General features: G+C 41.2%; 1 protein-coding gene across 4 annotated transcripts in view; it reads right to left on the reverse strand.

Moving 5' to 3' along the window:
• smtnb (smoothelin b) overlaps positions 1 to 14255 on the reverse strand; it is a 385166-nt gene that overhangs the window by 63072 nt on the left and 307839 nt on the right. For all 4 annotated transcript variants that reach the window (XM_070887930.1, XM_070887932.1, XM_070887931.1 and 1 more), the window contains one exon: positions 2645 to 2815. In XM_070887930.1, coding sequence (XP_070744031.1) covers positions 2645 to 2815 — 171 coding nt within the window. The remainder of the gene's footprint in view (positions 1 to 2644; positions 2816 to 14255) is intronic.

The following is a 14255-nucleotide window of genomic DNA, read 5'->3' on the forward strand; positions in this document are numbered from 1 at the left end:
ATTTAGAACTCAGCAGAGGAGGTCAAAGGGTTTGATTAGGGCAGGGAAAATGGAGTACGAGAAGAAGCTTGCAGGGAACATTAAGATGGATTGCAAAAGTTTCTATAGATATGTAAAGAGAAAAAGGTTAGTAAAGACAAACGTAGGTCCCCTGCAGTCAGAATCAGGGGAAGTCATAACGGGGAACAAAGAAATGGCGGACCAATTGAACAAGTACTTTGGTTCGCTATTCACTAAGGAGGACACTAACAACCTTCCGGATATAAAAGGGGTCAGAGGGTCTAGTAAGGAGGAGGAACTGAGAGAAATCCTTATTAGTTGGGAAATTGTGTTGGGGAAATTGATGGGATTGAAGGCCGATGAATCTCCAGGGCCTGATGGACTGCATCCCAGAGTACTTAAGGAGATGGCCTTGGAAATAGCGGATGCATTGACAGTCATTTTCCAACATTCCATTGACTCTGGATCAGTTCCTATCGAGTGGAGGGTAGCCAATGTAACACCACTTTTTAAAAAAGGAGGGAGAGAGAAAACAGGGAATTATAGACCGGTCAGCCTGACATCGGTAGTGGGTAAAATGATGGAATCAATTATTAAGGATGCCATAGCAGCGCATTTGGAAAGAGGTGATATGATAGGTCCAAGTCAGCATGGATTTGTGAAAGGGAAATCATGCTTGACAAATCTTCTGGAATTTTTTGAGGATCTTTCCAGTAGAGTGGACAAGGGAGAACCAGTTGATGTGGTATATTTGGACTTTCAGAAGGATTTCGGCAAGGTCCCACACAAGAGATTAATGTGCAAAGTTAAAGCACATGGGATTGGGGGTAGTGTGCTGACATGGATTGAGAACTGGTTGTCAGACAGGAAGCAAAGTGTAGGAGTAAATGGGGACTTTTCAGAATGGCAGGCAGTGACTAGTGGGGTACCACAAGGTTCTGTGCTGGGGCCCCAGCTGTTTACACTGTACATTAATGATTTAGACGAGGGGATTAAATGTAGTATCTCCAAATTTGCGGATGACACTAAGTTGGGTGGCAGTGTGAGCTGCGAGGAGGATGCTATGAGGCTGCAGAGCGACTTGGATAGGTTAGGTGAGTGGGCAAATGCATGGCAGATGAAGTATAATGTGGATAAATGTGAGGTTATCCACTTTGGTGGTAAAAACAGAGAGACAGACTATTATCTGAATGGTGACAGATTAGGAAAAGGGGAGGTGCAATGAGACCTGGGTGTCATGGTACATCAGTCATTGAAGGTTGGCATACAGGTACAGCAGGCGGTTAAGAAAGCAAATGGCATGTTGGCCTTCATAGCGAGGGGATTTGAGTACAGGGGCAGGGAGGTGTTGCTACAATTGTACAGGGCCTTGGTGAGGCAACACCTGGAGTATTGTGTACAGTTTTGGTCTCCTAACCTGAGGAAGGATATTCTTGCTATTGAGGGAGTGCAGCGAAGGTTCACCAGACTGATTCCCGGGATGGCGGGACTGACCTATCAAGATAGACTGGATCAACTAGGCTTGTATTCACTGGAGTTCAGAAGAATGAGAGGGGACCTCATAGAAACGTTTAAAATTCTGATGGGTTTAGACAGGTTAGATGCAGGAAGAATGTTCCCAATGTTGGGGAAGTCCAGAACCAGGGGTCACAGTCTAAGGATAAAGGGTAAGCCATTTAGGACCAAGATGAGGAGAAACTTCTTCACCCAGAGAGTGGTGAACCAGTGGAATTCTCTACCACAGAAAGTTGTTGAGGCCAATTCACTAAATATATTCAAAAAGGAGTTAGATGAAGTCCTTACTACTAGGGGGATCAAGGGGTATGGCGAGAAAGCAGGAATGGGGTACTGAAGTTGCATGTTCAGCCATGAACTCATTGAATGGCGGTGCAGGCTAGAAGGGCCGAATGGCCTACTCCTGCACCTATTTTCTATGTTTCTATAGAAACCTTAGTTTGAGTTTACCCTCATTTGTGATTTATTTCCGCATCAGTTTTTTCACAGCCTGTTGCAGTACAATTTGGTTACTAAGTCAATAAAGCAGCACTAGATTAGAATTTTATTTTCCTCCCAATGTTACTGTAAGCTAAATGCGATCATTTTGTTTGAATATTTTAATGAAAAAAACTCAGTTAAGTAATCAGTAAGTCAAACAAATGTCATTCATTTCATGATAGAGTGTAATATTCAAATAAACAAAACTCTGGAATTATACTGCAGAGGAAAAAAATTCTATAAGTTATGTAGTCATAAAATCACAAATCAATTATTTTTTTCCCTAAAATTATCACTCAAGTTTTTAAATCTATAACATAACTTTTTAACAGGATAGAGATTGGCATCATATTTGAATACTTTGGGTTGTCAGTCATTTGCAAGCTCTATTTTCTCAATGGCTTGACTCTATGAAGCCAAAGTTTAGATTTGTATTTTGCATTGGACCACAGAGATGAATCTTCGGCTGTTTGCTCCTACTTGGTATACTTGAGGAATTGATCCACTGGTGGCTTATATGATGAGCAAATCACTGATAAAAAACTGTCACTGAACTACCCCGCCAGTGGTAAAAATATAATTAACCATTGAAATCAATATTATTAACTATTCTGTGCTACTCATTACGGTATCTACAATGAACAAATACCATTTTGTCCAGGACCTCCTCATCTTCAATAGCACTCAGATCCTCCAAACTGGGTTTGTTTTTTTTCTCTTTTGCATTCTCCTTTTCCTTCTCCTCTACACCATTGGGTAAAATAGCCTCAAACTGCGGTAGTGGCTGGGCGGCTTCGGCCATCATGGGCTCAGTGTCCATCTGCAAAGATAAACAAACAGGTTCCATTTGTTTGAGCTGTCTGGTCTAAATATTGGTGCATTTCAAATTCAAAAGCCTGGATATAAAATCCTCTTCAGCAGGGAGCTCCATTATCAGAACTCCCTTGGAAATCCAAGTTATGACAAAGAACTGTAAAGATCATTGATGTCCATTGTTACTTTCCTTTTTGTCATTTATTTCTATTGTTGTCTTTTAATGTAGAGTAAAATGTCAACCTATTCTCCACAGTACATTGCAACTCTCAAACTATTCAGTTTTTGCACATCAAACAAAACACGATAACATTTAAACAGAACTAAAAGGATAAGAATGTTCGGCTAATCATAATTCTCGTGCTCAAGTGGTTGCAAACTCTGATGGGGTTAGTTGGTGGGATGAAGGAGAAGCAAATTAAAAGATTTCTCTTCAAATCAAAGCGATAACAATGATAAGGTTAATAAATTAAACCCTAAAGCCTGGAAATTACTATACTATATGAGTGATGTCCTAGTAAAGCTTGATGTATTTGCATCAAATTCCCCTCACTGCTATTTTAACAAAGCTTTTAACCCTTTTATTTTAATTGGGTTAACACCTCCGTTAAAACAGCAGACAGGGGAATTAGATATGAACTGGTTTGTATATCATTGCTCACAGAAATTTCTGCGCTTAAATCTGATCACATTGACCAAAGCCAGCCAAATTGTTTAACAAAGGTGGACAAGACTACCTGGACAAGTTAGAGTCAAGTCAAAAATAAGAGCTGTGTGAAACCACAATGGGTTCTGAAAACTACAGATCAATTTAAAACTTGTATGTTCTCTCCATTCCCATAATTACTCCAACTCAAAACACCATTTCCAATGGCCTAGTAATCAGAGCCCTTACTCTGCACAAAGATAGAGCAGCAATGCTAAGCCCAAATGACTGGGAACTTCTATTTGATCTCAACAAATGCAAAATATTATTTTTAAAAGTTAGTGTCAAGCCAATGATTACAGAATGAGAAATAGTACATTTGAAGTATATACAAGTTGTCATTTGTAATGGTTATATATGATTTTTATTTTTTTAATCCTGTCACAGATACTGCATTGAGCAAACTATGATTCTTTATCTATACATTGGAAGAGTTAAATATTGAATATGAGCAGTACCCTGTACTGCATAAAGCACATTGCCTTACTTTTGAGTCTGTGCCCATCCACGCACTTAAATATCAACATGACCCTTCAGCAATGCTTGTCGGCTTTGCTGCCAGTATTAAAATAGACAAATAAAACAAGGAGCACTTATTTAGTAAATTGGAACATTTTATTGGCTTAAGTGGACTGTAGCAATGCAGGCAGCTGCTTTGCTCTACATCACATGTGTGTCAACACTGACAACATTAGCACCAAAAATATCCCTTCAATTCATACCAATAGCATTATTGCTCAGTAATTGCACCTAATAAACTTGTAGCTGTTTCATCATAATCACCCATCCTTCAGTGAAAGTGTTGTCACACAGCAACATCAAGGAGTGCACTGGACCAACTTCTACCTGGACTTCCTTGAAAAGCCTCACATGATAATTATTGTACAATAACCCACTCTGATTTTGAAACTGTAATGACATCATAGGGTCCAAAGTTATAAACCACTATTGCAGTTTATAATAAAATTTGAAACTGCCAATTAGATTCTTGATTAGAAGGCAGTATTCCGTTATTCTCTTCACATACAAGTCTCCTTATCCTCCTCCATGTTCTGATATAAACTGTGCGCTATATATAACAGAATGTGCAGACGCACATGTGTTTAGTTAGCTGATCTCAGCGCGAGCTATGGTAGGGACATCACATTTGGTCTTAGTATCCCTAGGTTACGAAATGCACGATAGCTAGGCTCCCCACTCCAGATTGCTCAACCTCTGTTGGATTGGGTGTGTGTGGACCTCAGGTGAGATCAGGATTAAGCCCTGTGGTAAAATAACTTGCTGGCATTCACTGTCTAGGCTCACACTTGAAGAGAACCATTTGCAGAACATACCAGAAATGTTCAATACCTGTGTTTACTACAGGAAAGAGTCACCACCTCCAGAACAGGCAGCAGGTAGAAAAAAACTCAAGGGAAAAAGAGCAGAAAAAACCCCACCATTCCTTAAATGCATTTGATTTTAGAAGAAAAAGCAATCGTTATGCTTCCAATATCACACCGCCTTTGCTCCCTCATATACTTATTGTTCACTACGGACATTGTCCTTACCTTGTCATAACATACCAGACATACTTTGCAAGTGGTTTATACACAATTGGCAACCAGGAGACAACAACAGATATATATGGGTTCCCTAGCAGGTTTTGGACAAATATTCGAACCCCATAAACGCTGGTAATTCAAACCAACTATCCATTATTCAACATGCAGCCTGTTCTCCCAGTTTGGATTGTGGGGGACTCTATTTGTATACTGAAATAATAACGCAGTATCCAAATTTAAATAACAGAATTAAATGATGCTGATGCTCTTGTTAAAATAAAATTACTACCCATTTACAGTGAAAATCTAAGGGTTAATTTCTCATTATTATACCCACAAGGAGCAATAGAATGTATCTTAATCATCCATGGAAACTGGTACCTCCAATAAATGTACCTAATCTTTATATGCTTGTTTCCCCCACATTCTCACAGTTACCTTTTTATCAATTGCGTTCATTCGAATTCAGCTACAGGAAAATCAGCCAGTCTCAGGATCCTAATCCTTCCTAAGTATGCAGTCAATTTCATGTCAGGCACCAGCTTGAAGTGGCAAAAAATGCAGCACCTTCTTTGGCTTGGAGGTTTCCAATTGGCCTCTGAATCAAAGTCAAGTTGAGCTGACTGTTTACTCTAACTGAATCCAATGTTTTCTAAGTTTCATCAAAACCCATCCATCAACCAAACCCAGATATAGCCCGGATTCTTGCAGCAACTGCTCCTCTTTTCCCAGATGACATTCCAACATAGATAACAAGCTGCTTCAAACAGGTGAGAATATTTTACTGATCGTCAAAATAAATTGTGCTCTATTTTTGGTGATCCCTGTAACTCCTGATTCAATATTCAATCGCTATAGCCTTGAAGTGTCATATATTCAACCAATACAACGCACATTTAAACCGTTCAGTTCTCAAAAGATACAGGTCTGCAGCACTTTTTTTGTGGTTTTGCTTTTTTGAACTGAACTGGTTTTTTCTTTAGTGAGGGACTCAAAGGGTTTCAAAAGGATCCTTCAAATACAGAAGAATTACACATCAAGTCATGACTCACACATGATTGAATTGAACTCATTACGGGCCCAAATTTGGCCCTCCAGTTCTTTCGGCGCACCTCCGAGCTCCCCGCCGACATTTTAGATCAGAAGCAGCGCCATAAAAAAATACTTGCAATCATGGCCGATTCTCGGGCCATCTGTGGAGCTGACATGTCACAGAACAAAGAGGGGGTAGGGCGGAGCTAGATCCCGGCGCTGAAAACAGTGCCGGGACCTCTGCACATGAGCGCTAGGGTCTGCGCGCATGTGCAATAGCTTTTGGCAGGCCGTTTCTGCAAACGCGCGGTGCAGGCTGTGTGGGAAGGGCCAAAGCACGCTGTCCCTTGTCCTGGCCGAATGGGCTCCCTCATTGGCGGCCCGCTACATTCCCTAAGGTAGGACTTCTAATTTTTATTTGTTATTTACTGATTGATCTTGGTGCTTTAGGTGCAGGGTTCCTTCTATTTTTTTTATGTATTACTTGTTGATTGCTTATTACTTTGGTCTTGATGCTTAAGGTGCAGGGATCCTTCTCTTTTTAAACATTTTTATTTATTGATTGCTTATTACTTTGGTCTTGGTGCTTTAGGGGCAGGGTTCCTTCTATTTTATTTGTTAATTAATTGCTTATTACTTTTTGTGCTTTGTTTGGTGCTTGGTGGTGCTTTAAATGTAGTTACTTGCACCGATTCCTTAACTGTAAGTAAGGTATTTTTGTGCAGACACAAGTGGACACATACGCTGCCCTAAGTTAGTTTAGTACAGCTTTTTTCTGGATAAGTTGGCATAAATGGTGTAAGTGGCTGGGAACGCTCCTTTTTGAAAAAAACAACTGATCTAACAAAAAACTTAACTAACTCACTTACACTGGCACAAATTAAATGGCCATATTTGCAACTAAAAAGATAGTCCAGAAAAATCAAGTTACATCAAAAAAAACGGTGCAACTCATGGGGAAATTTGGGCCCTATAAACTGAAGTATCAATACTGAGAAGTTGCTGAACATTATATTGCGAAGAAGGGCAAATCACATACTTTGGACAGAGCACACTCTTTTTTGTTTGTTTTCTTTTGCTGTTGAGGGCAAGATCGCTCCTTTTCTATAAGCAGAGGGCAGATTGGTGATCTGCTGCCAGGTCTCTGGCTTTGTTGCTCAGTGATCAGCCGCTAGAAGATGCATTTGAGCAGATTGGGGTGGCATTCTTGCCAAATTTCCTTTCCTTCAGGAAACAAACTGGCTTCTACTTAGCATCTCAATTGAGAAGTTTGGGGTATAGTCGATTCAAATCTTCACTGCTATTCTCTAACACCCCCAACATTATTCTCACTTTCAAGAAGAAACTGTCGCTCCTTAGCGTCACATTACAATTCTTCTATTTTTCTGTTCATTATCCTTCCATTCTAAACATTCTCCAGGACATAGTTGACGTATTTACTGAGGCGTACGAAAGCATGTGCCTTACACTAAACAACAGTAAAAAAAAAAAGGTCCTCCACTAGCCTGTCCTCACCGCACAGCACTGCCCCTCAGTCATCAAGATCCATGGCGCAACCCTGGACAACGTGGACCACTTCTCTTATCTCGGGAGCCTCCTATCAACAAGAGCAGGCATTGACGACAAGATCCAACACCGCCTCCAGTGTGCCAGTGCAGCCTTCGACTGCCTGAGGAAAAGAGTGTTTGAAGACCAGGTCCTTAAAACTGTCACCAAGCTCATGGTCTACAGGTGCTGTAGTAATACCCACCCTCCTGTATGGCTCAGAAACATGGACCATGTAAAGTAGACACCTCAAGTCGCTGGAGAAATACCACCAACGCTGTCTCCGCAGGATCCTACAAATCCCCTGGGAGGACAGACGCTTCAATGTTAGCGTCCTCGACCAGGCCAACATCCCCAACATTGAAGCACTGACCACACTCGATCAGCTCCGCTGGGCAGGCCACATAGTCCGCATGCCAGACATGAGACTCCCAAAGCAAGCACTCTACTTGGAACTCCTTCACAGCAAACGAGCCAAAGGTGGGTAGCGGAAACGTTACAAGTACACCCTCAAAGCCTCCCTGATAAGGTGCAACATCCCCACTGACACCTGGGAGTCCCTGGCCAAAGATCTCCCTAAGTGGAGGAAGCGCAGAAATCAAATGCAGGCTGCGGAAAGAGCGTGTGGCAAACCTGTCCCACCCACCCCTTCCCTCAATGACTATCTGTCCCACCTGTGACAGACTGTGGTCCTCGTATTGGACTGCACAGCCACCTAAGAACTCATGTTAAGAGTGGAAGCAAGTCTTCCTCAATTCTGAGGGACTGCCTATGATGGATGGATTCTAAACTGTGAATGGAGTACACAGTTTATTGAAACATTCCACTACATTTCACTGATGGTGCATGTGGATCAGAGAGCTCAATTTTATAATCTCTACTTTCAATAAAATTATGACTCAGAAGTTGATATGATATGTCCAGGGCTTTGCTATCTGATCTATCAGTCCCTTAAATGGTTTGGTTTACACAGCCTTGTTTATCTCATGCTAGTATTTTTAATTTTCTTCAACTCAGGTCAGTATAACTTTTCTCTAGACAAGACCACAATACTGCACAAATCTAATTAAAAACTCCACATACAATCTACAATCTGACTCTTGACACCAGTGTTTTGTTTAACATAGACAGTGGTTATGCGTTTTATCAATCGACAGCGGAAAGCATCAATAGCAATCACATTTTTATTTTCTGTTAAAAAATTCCCCCAAATGAAGTTTTATTTTTAATTGTCAAGGGCAAAAAGCTGTGAGCTGCTGCTCCTCGGTCCGTTGGAATTATAGCTAGCAGCAACTCTCACAGCTGTTGTTGAACATATTTGATCCTTGCTCTCAGTGATAACACACAGAACTTCAAACTGACACCAGGACACATCATGTAAACAAATCACTGGGAAGAGATTGGCAATTGGCACAGATTAACACAACAACCAGGGTCTCCCAGGCCAAAACATATCCCCTAACCTCCCAACAGCCATAAAATATTATTGCGGTCAAATCTATTGTTGGACATTGACTGCTAAAAGGCAAGTTTAGGAAGTATTTCTCTATACACAGGGTGATCAACAACTGAAAAAGGTTACGAGGAAAGGTGAGCATGGCTGGTATATTCAGCACAGAATGGAGACATGGACGCCAATTGTACTGCATCATCACAAAGGGATTGAACATGGACTTTCCTGTGTCTGTTGGCTCAGTTACACAGTGTTTAGCAAATGAGCCACAAGAGAGGTATATCTATGAATTTAATGCATTCAAGATGCCAGCCACACCTGGACTAAGGAAATGTCAGGGAGTATTAACAAGACCCCCCATGCTTGTAATAATCCACATTAAAACTTCACAAAAATAAAAACCTAAAACTTTTGGTTAAGCAAAAATAAACAGAATATAAAATGTATTCTACTAATGTAGATTTTCTAATGACTAACGAGTTCCTTCCTGCTCTTCAAACAAACAATATTCGGCATTGTATAATCCATTAAATAGCCACAAGGTAAAATTCTGTCAAATTGGGAGACGTTGCACTTCCAACAGCTGCTATTTTGGCCCTTACAGTAAAGGCCCATCCATTGCTACATGATGTGCAACAGATGTACTGATCCAATCACCATCAAACACAAGTTGCGAAGAATGGTCTCTTACAGTAGATGGCAAGCTGAAATTATTCACCACTCTACAGATGAATTCCATGACGCAAAAAAGAGAAATTGAATCCGTCCCAATGGTAGGACACAGTGCATTTCTCCCTCAACAGCAGATGCAGTGTCAGACTATTGTCGACTAAAAAGATAATACATGTTGACTTCGGTCTATTCAGCAATCCATTTGCTGGAAAGAATTTTGCTTTTTCAATCCCGCTCATGATTATCCTTTCATCCATATTTGCAGCAAAATAAAGCAGACTAAAAATATAATTCACATTTTCAATTGCATTCGGGGAGGAGATATAATTTCAAACTATTAGCCAAGGTAAAGATTTATTCAAAGATATGTGGCTTCCTGTAAATTTAAAACCATTTTGAAATTCGGTCTGCAACAGAGGCAGTTCAAAATATCTCATGTAGAAGTACTAAGCACCAATGAGACTGTGAAGCAAGAACAGATACTGATGGAACACATTAGAAATAAATTATAATTTGTGCAACACAGTGAACTATAAGAACATAAGAAATAAGAGCAGGAGTAGGCCATACAGCCCCTCGAGCCTGCTCCACCATTTAATACGATCATTGCTGATCCGATCATGGACTTAGGTCCACTTCCCTGCCTGCTCCCAATAATCCCTTATTCCCTTATCGGTTAAGAAAGTCTATCTCTGTCTTAAATTTATTCAATGGCCCAGCTTCCACAGCTCTCTGGGGCAGTGAATTCCACAGATTTACAACCCCTTGAGAAGAAATTTCTCCTCATCTCAGTTTTAAATGGGCGGCTCCTTATTCTAGTCTCCCCTATCAGTGGAAACATCCTCTCTGCATTCATCTTGTCAAGCCCCCTCATAATCTTATATGTTTCGATAAGATCACCTCTCATTCTTCTGAATTCCAATGAGTAGAGGCCGAACCTAACCAACCTTTCCTCATATGTCAATCCCCTCATGTCCGGAATCAACCTAGTGAACCTTCTCTGAACTGCCTCCAAAGCAAGTGTATCCTTTCTTAAATATTGAAACCAAAACTGCATGCAGTATTCCAGTTGTGACCTCACCAATACCCTGTATAACTGTAGCAAGACTTCCTTGCTTCTATACTCCACCCCCTTTGCAATAAAGGCCAAGATTCCATTGGCCTTCATGATCACTTGCTGTAACTGCATACTAACCTTTTGTGTTTCATGCACAAGTACCCCCAGGTCCCGCTGTACTGCAGCACTTGCCAATTTTTCTCCATTTTAATAACATCTTGCTCTTTGATTCTTTCTGCCAAAGTGCATAATCTCACACTTTCCAACATTATACTCCATCTGCCAAATTTTTGCCCACTCACTTAGCCTGTCCATGTCCTTTTGCAGATTTTTTGTGTCCTCCTCAACTATTGCTTTTTCTCCCATCTTCGTATCGTCAGCAAATTTAGCTACGTTACACTCAGTCCCTTCTTCCAAGTCATTAATAATAGATTGTAAATAGTTGGGGTTCCAGCACTGATCCCTGTGGCACCCCACTAGTTACTGATTGCCAACCAGAGAATGAACCATTTATCACGACTCTCTGTTTTCTGTTAGTTAGCCAATCCTCTATCCATGCTAATATATTACCCCCAACCCAGTGAACTTTTATCTTGTGCAGTAACCTTTTATGTGGCACCTTGTCAAATGCCTTCTGGAAGTCCAAATACATGACATTCACTGGTTCCCCTTTATCCACCCTGTTCATTACGTCCTCAAAGAATTCCAGCAAATTTGTCAAACATGACTTCCCTTTCCTAAATCCATGCTAACTCTGCCTGACTGAATTATGTGTTTCCAAATGTCCTGCTACTGCTTCTTTAATAATGGACTCCCAACATTTTCCCATACTCTACTCCACAATGCATGAGCACTCTGCTGTGAAACAAAAATCATTACATGTACAAACAACATGTAGCCAGGCAAGCTAAGAATTATTAGCAAATTCAGAGTTCAGATTAATGAACTAAATGGGGCCGCAATTGCCGCTTTCCTTAAGACCTGTTACCACCAGAAATCGACGACCACGCTGCGGAGTGCAATGGCCGCCATCTTTCCGTGTAATGGCTGCCATTATCAAAATTCCGCTCCTGCGATATCCCGGCGGTGATCCACTCCCCCCACTACCGCTCCGCTGCTGCCAATTCATCCTAAGTGCGTCATCAAAGAGTGCACTACCGATGTTCTCCCCCGACAACTAAATTCCGCCAAGAAAATCTTCCTCCCGATGAGATGGTGCAGTGAGGCTGTGGACTTCTAAAATAGCGGTGCGGCTCCCATTAAAGAGGAGGATGCACTGCCATCATGTTTTTTTTTGGCGGCTGACTGCCATGTCGGGCCGACAATTATACCCCTGGGTTCGGCCAGGCCACCAACAGGCAGCCTGGCACCCTCTCTTGGGTGCTAGGCTGCTGGCCCGGCTGAAACCCTCCCTGGTGACCCAGTGGACCACACTTTAAAAATCTTTGAGTGAAGGGGAAAGCTGTGGTAATGCGGTGCCGTGATGACGTCATCAGCATTACGCTGATGACTGACAGTGGCAGCCACTCCACACCCCCCAACTTCCGCCCCTCAAGTGTGCTCACCGCCGCAATACCGCTCCCATTATGAGTGACTTTCGGTTCACCAAAAAAAAAAGCCAAAGAGCGGAATCTCGCTCAAGACACCACCTCATCCACCGTGAAAACACAAGAAACGAGGTGTGGGGCCTCGTTTCCAGCGATGGGCAATTTTGGCCCCAATGAAGATTAATCTTGTGATTGGAGATCATTTGAATGTTACTGAAGCACTGGAGCATCTAGTCAACACAAAAGAAGTACAAGATATCAGCAAGAGATGTCTTTCTGGACAGTAGCAGTTCAATATACATGGTCATATTTCCTGGAGAAAACGAAGTATCAATGCTGATTGATGCAAAAGAATAAAGATACCAGATAATCCAGTCAGACTAAACTGCAGCATTTTCCTACAAATCCTTTTATTCCACTAAATCATGTCCCATTCTCTCATTGTACCACCTAATGCTATCAATTTTATAGATCTTAAATAAGTTCATCCTACAGAACAGCTGTGAATTGATGGAATATATCTTATGCATCTCAGTCACTATTTTAATTCAAAACTGTGTCACAACCATTTGATATCCTCTTTTATTGAATATTAATCTTCTTTCAGATTCAGATGTTGGAAAATAATACATCTCATTCCTCCCCTCTTCTCCTGAAGGTGCTGGCTCTTACAAGATGATCTTTAACCGGCAATCAAATCTGTCAATGCCTATTTTGTGCCCCGCCAAAGTTGAATTTAACCCCTACAGTATCAGTCAACCCAAATTTTATTTACTCTTGCAATGTGTGCTGCAGATCTGCTCAAAGTGCTTTGCCCAGGTGTTTCCCCTTAGTTAAAATGTTTGGTGTGTGTTTTTTACTTCCTAACTGTGTGCTCTAAGTATATCCCAAATATAAGGAAGTAAGGTGGATGGGTGGCTGCAGGCCCTTCAACTCAAGGCACCATGTGTACGTATGTGTTGAATGCCTGGGCCTTTATGCTATGTGACACATCTCTGGTTATTTGAGCAGGGCATCCGGGTAATTCGGTTGTGCCACTGCATTAAAAAAACACTTGTATTATCTGTGCCAGCTCCTGCTATTGGTCACTACAACCAGAAATCTGTGTGGGAGCACACCACCAAGTAGCTGTGAGGTGGTCAAAGCCCTGAATTATCTAGTTCTATTTTATCCTTCTTTATGCCGTGTTTGCACCTATTTCCGGGATGCAATGGAAACTAAAATCAGCCCCAGTATCTCTAACATGCAATTTATCCATTACACTTAAGGCACCCGTGTCACATTTGCGCCCATTAGTTCAGATTTCATATTTACAAAACAACAAAAACTGAAAAAGTAGGCAATGTATAAGTCAGCAAGCAGGAATGAAAACCACCAAAAATGAAGTTGATAAAACTACAAATCAAAAAACAGTCATATTAACAGCCGCCAACCAATAGCTACTGATAAAAAGACAAACCAATCAAACTGCTCAAACTATTTTTAGAAAATAATTTTTGCCACCACCTTGGACTCTCCTACCCCAGATGTTAACTATGGAAATAAAGTTTGTAACAAAATAAAACCATAAAATGTAATAAGTATTTAGAAGCAGTCGCAGTTTGTGTTTAAAATGTGTCTAATAAAGCTTTCCGGAGATGCCTGTACCTTTCTTAAAAGCCGAAGGCTTGAACTTATCAGCTTGCCAGTCATTACTGGCAGTTGCAGAAATTAAATGACAAACTGTGGCTACAATTCCTAACACTGAATTAGTGCAGACAGTGTGCAGAAAAGTTCTAAAATGAGCATGATTCTCTGCAGACATACAATATTCACACAACAAAGCTCAAGAAACATAGAAACATAGAAAATAGGTGCAGGAGTAGGCCATTCGGCCCTTCTAGCCTGCACC

This window comes from Pristiophorus japonicus, chromosome 8 (assembly GCF_044704955.1).
Source record: "Pristiophorus japonicus isolate sPriJap1 chromosome 8, sPriJap1.hap1, whole genome shotgun sequence".
Taxonomy (NCBI): Eukaryota; Metazoa; Chordata; class Chondrichthyes; family Pristiophoridae; genus Pristiophorus; species Pristiophorus japonicus.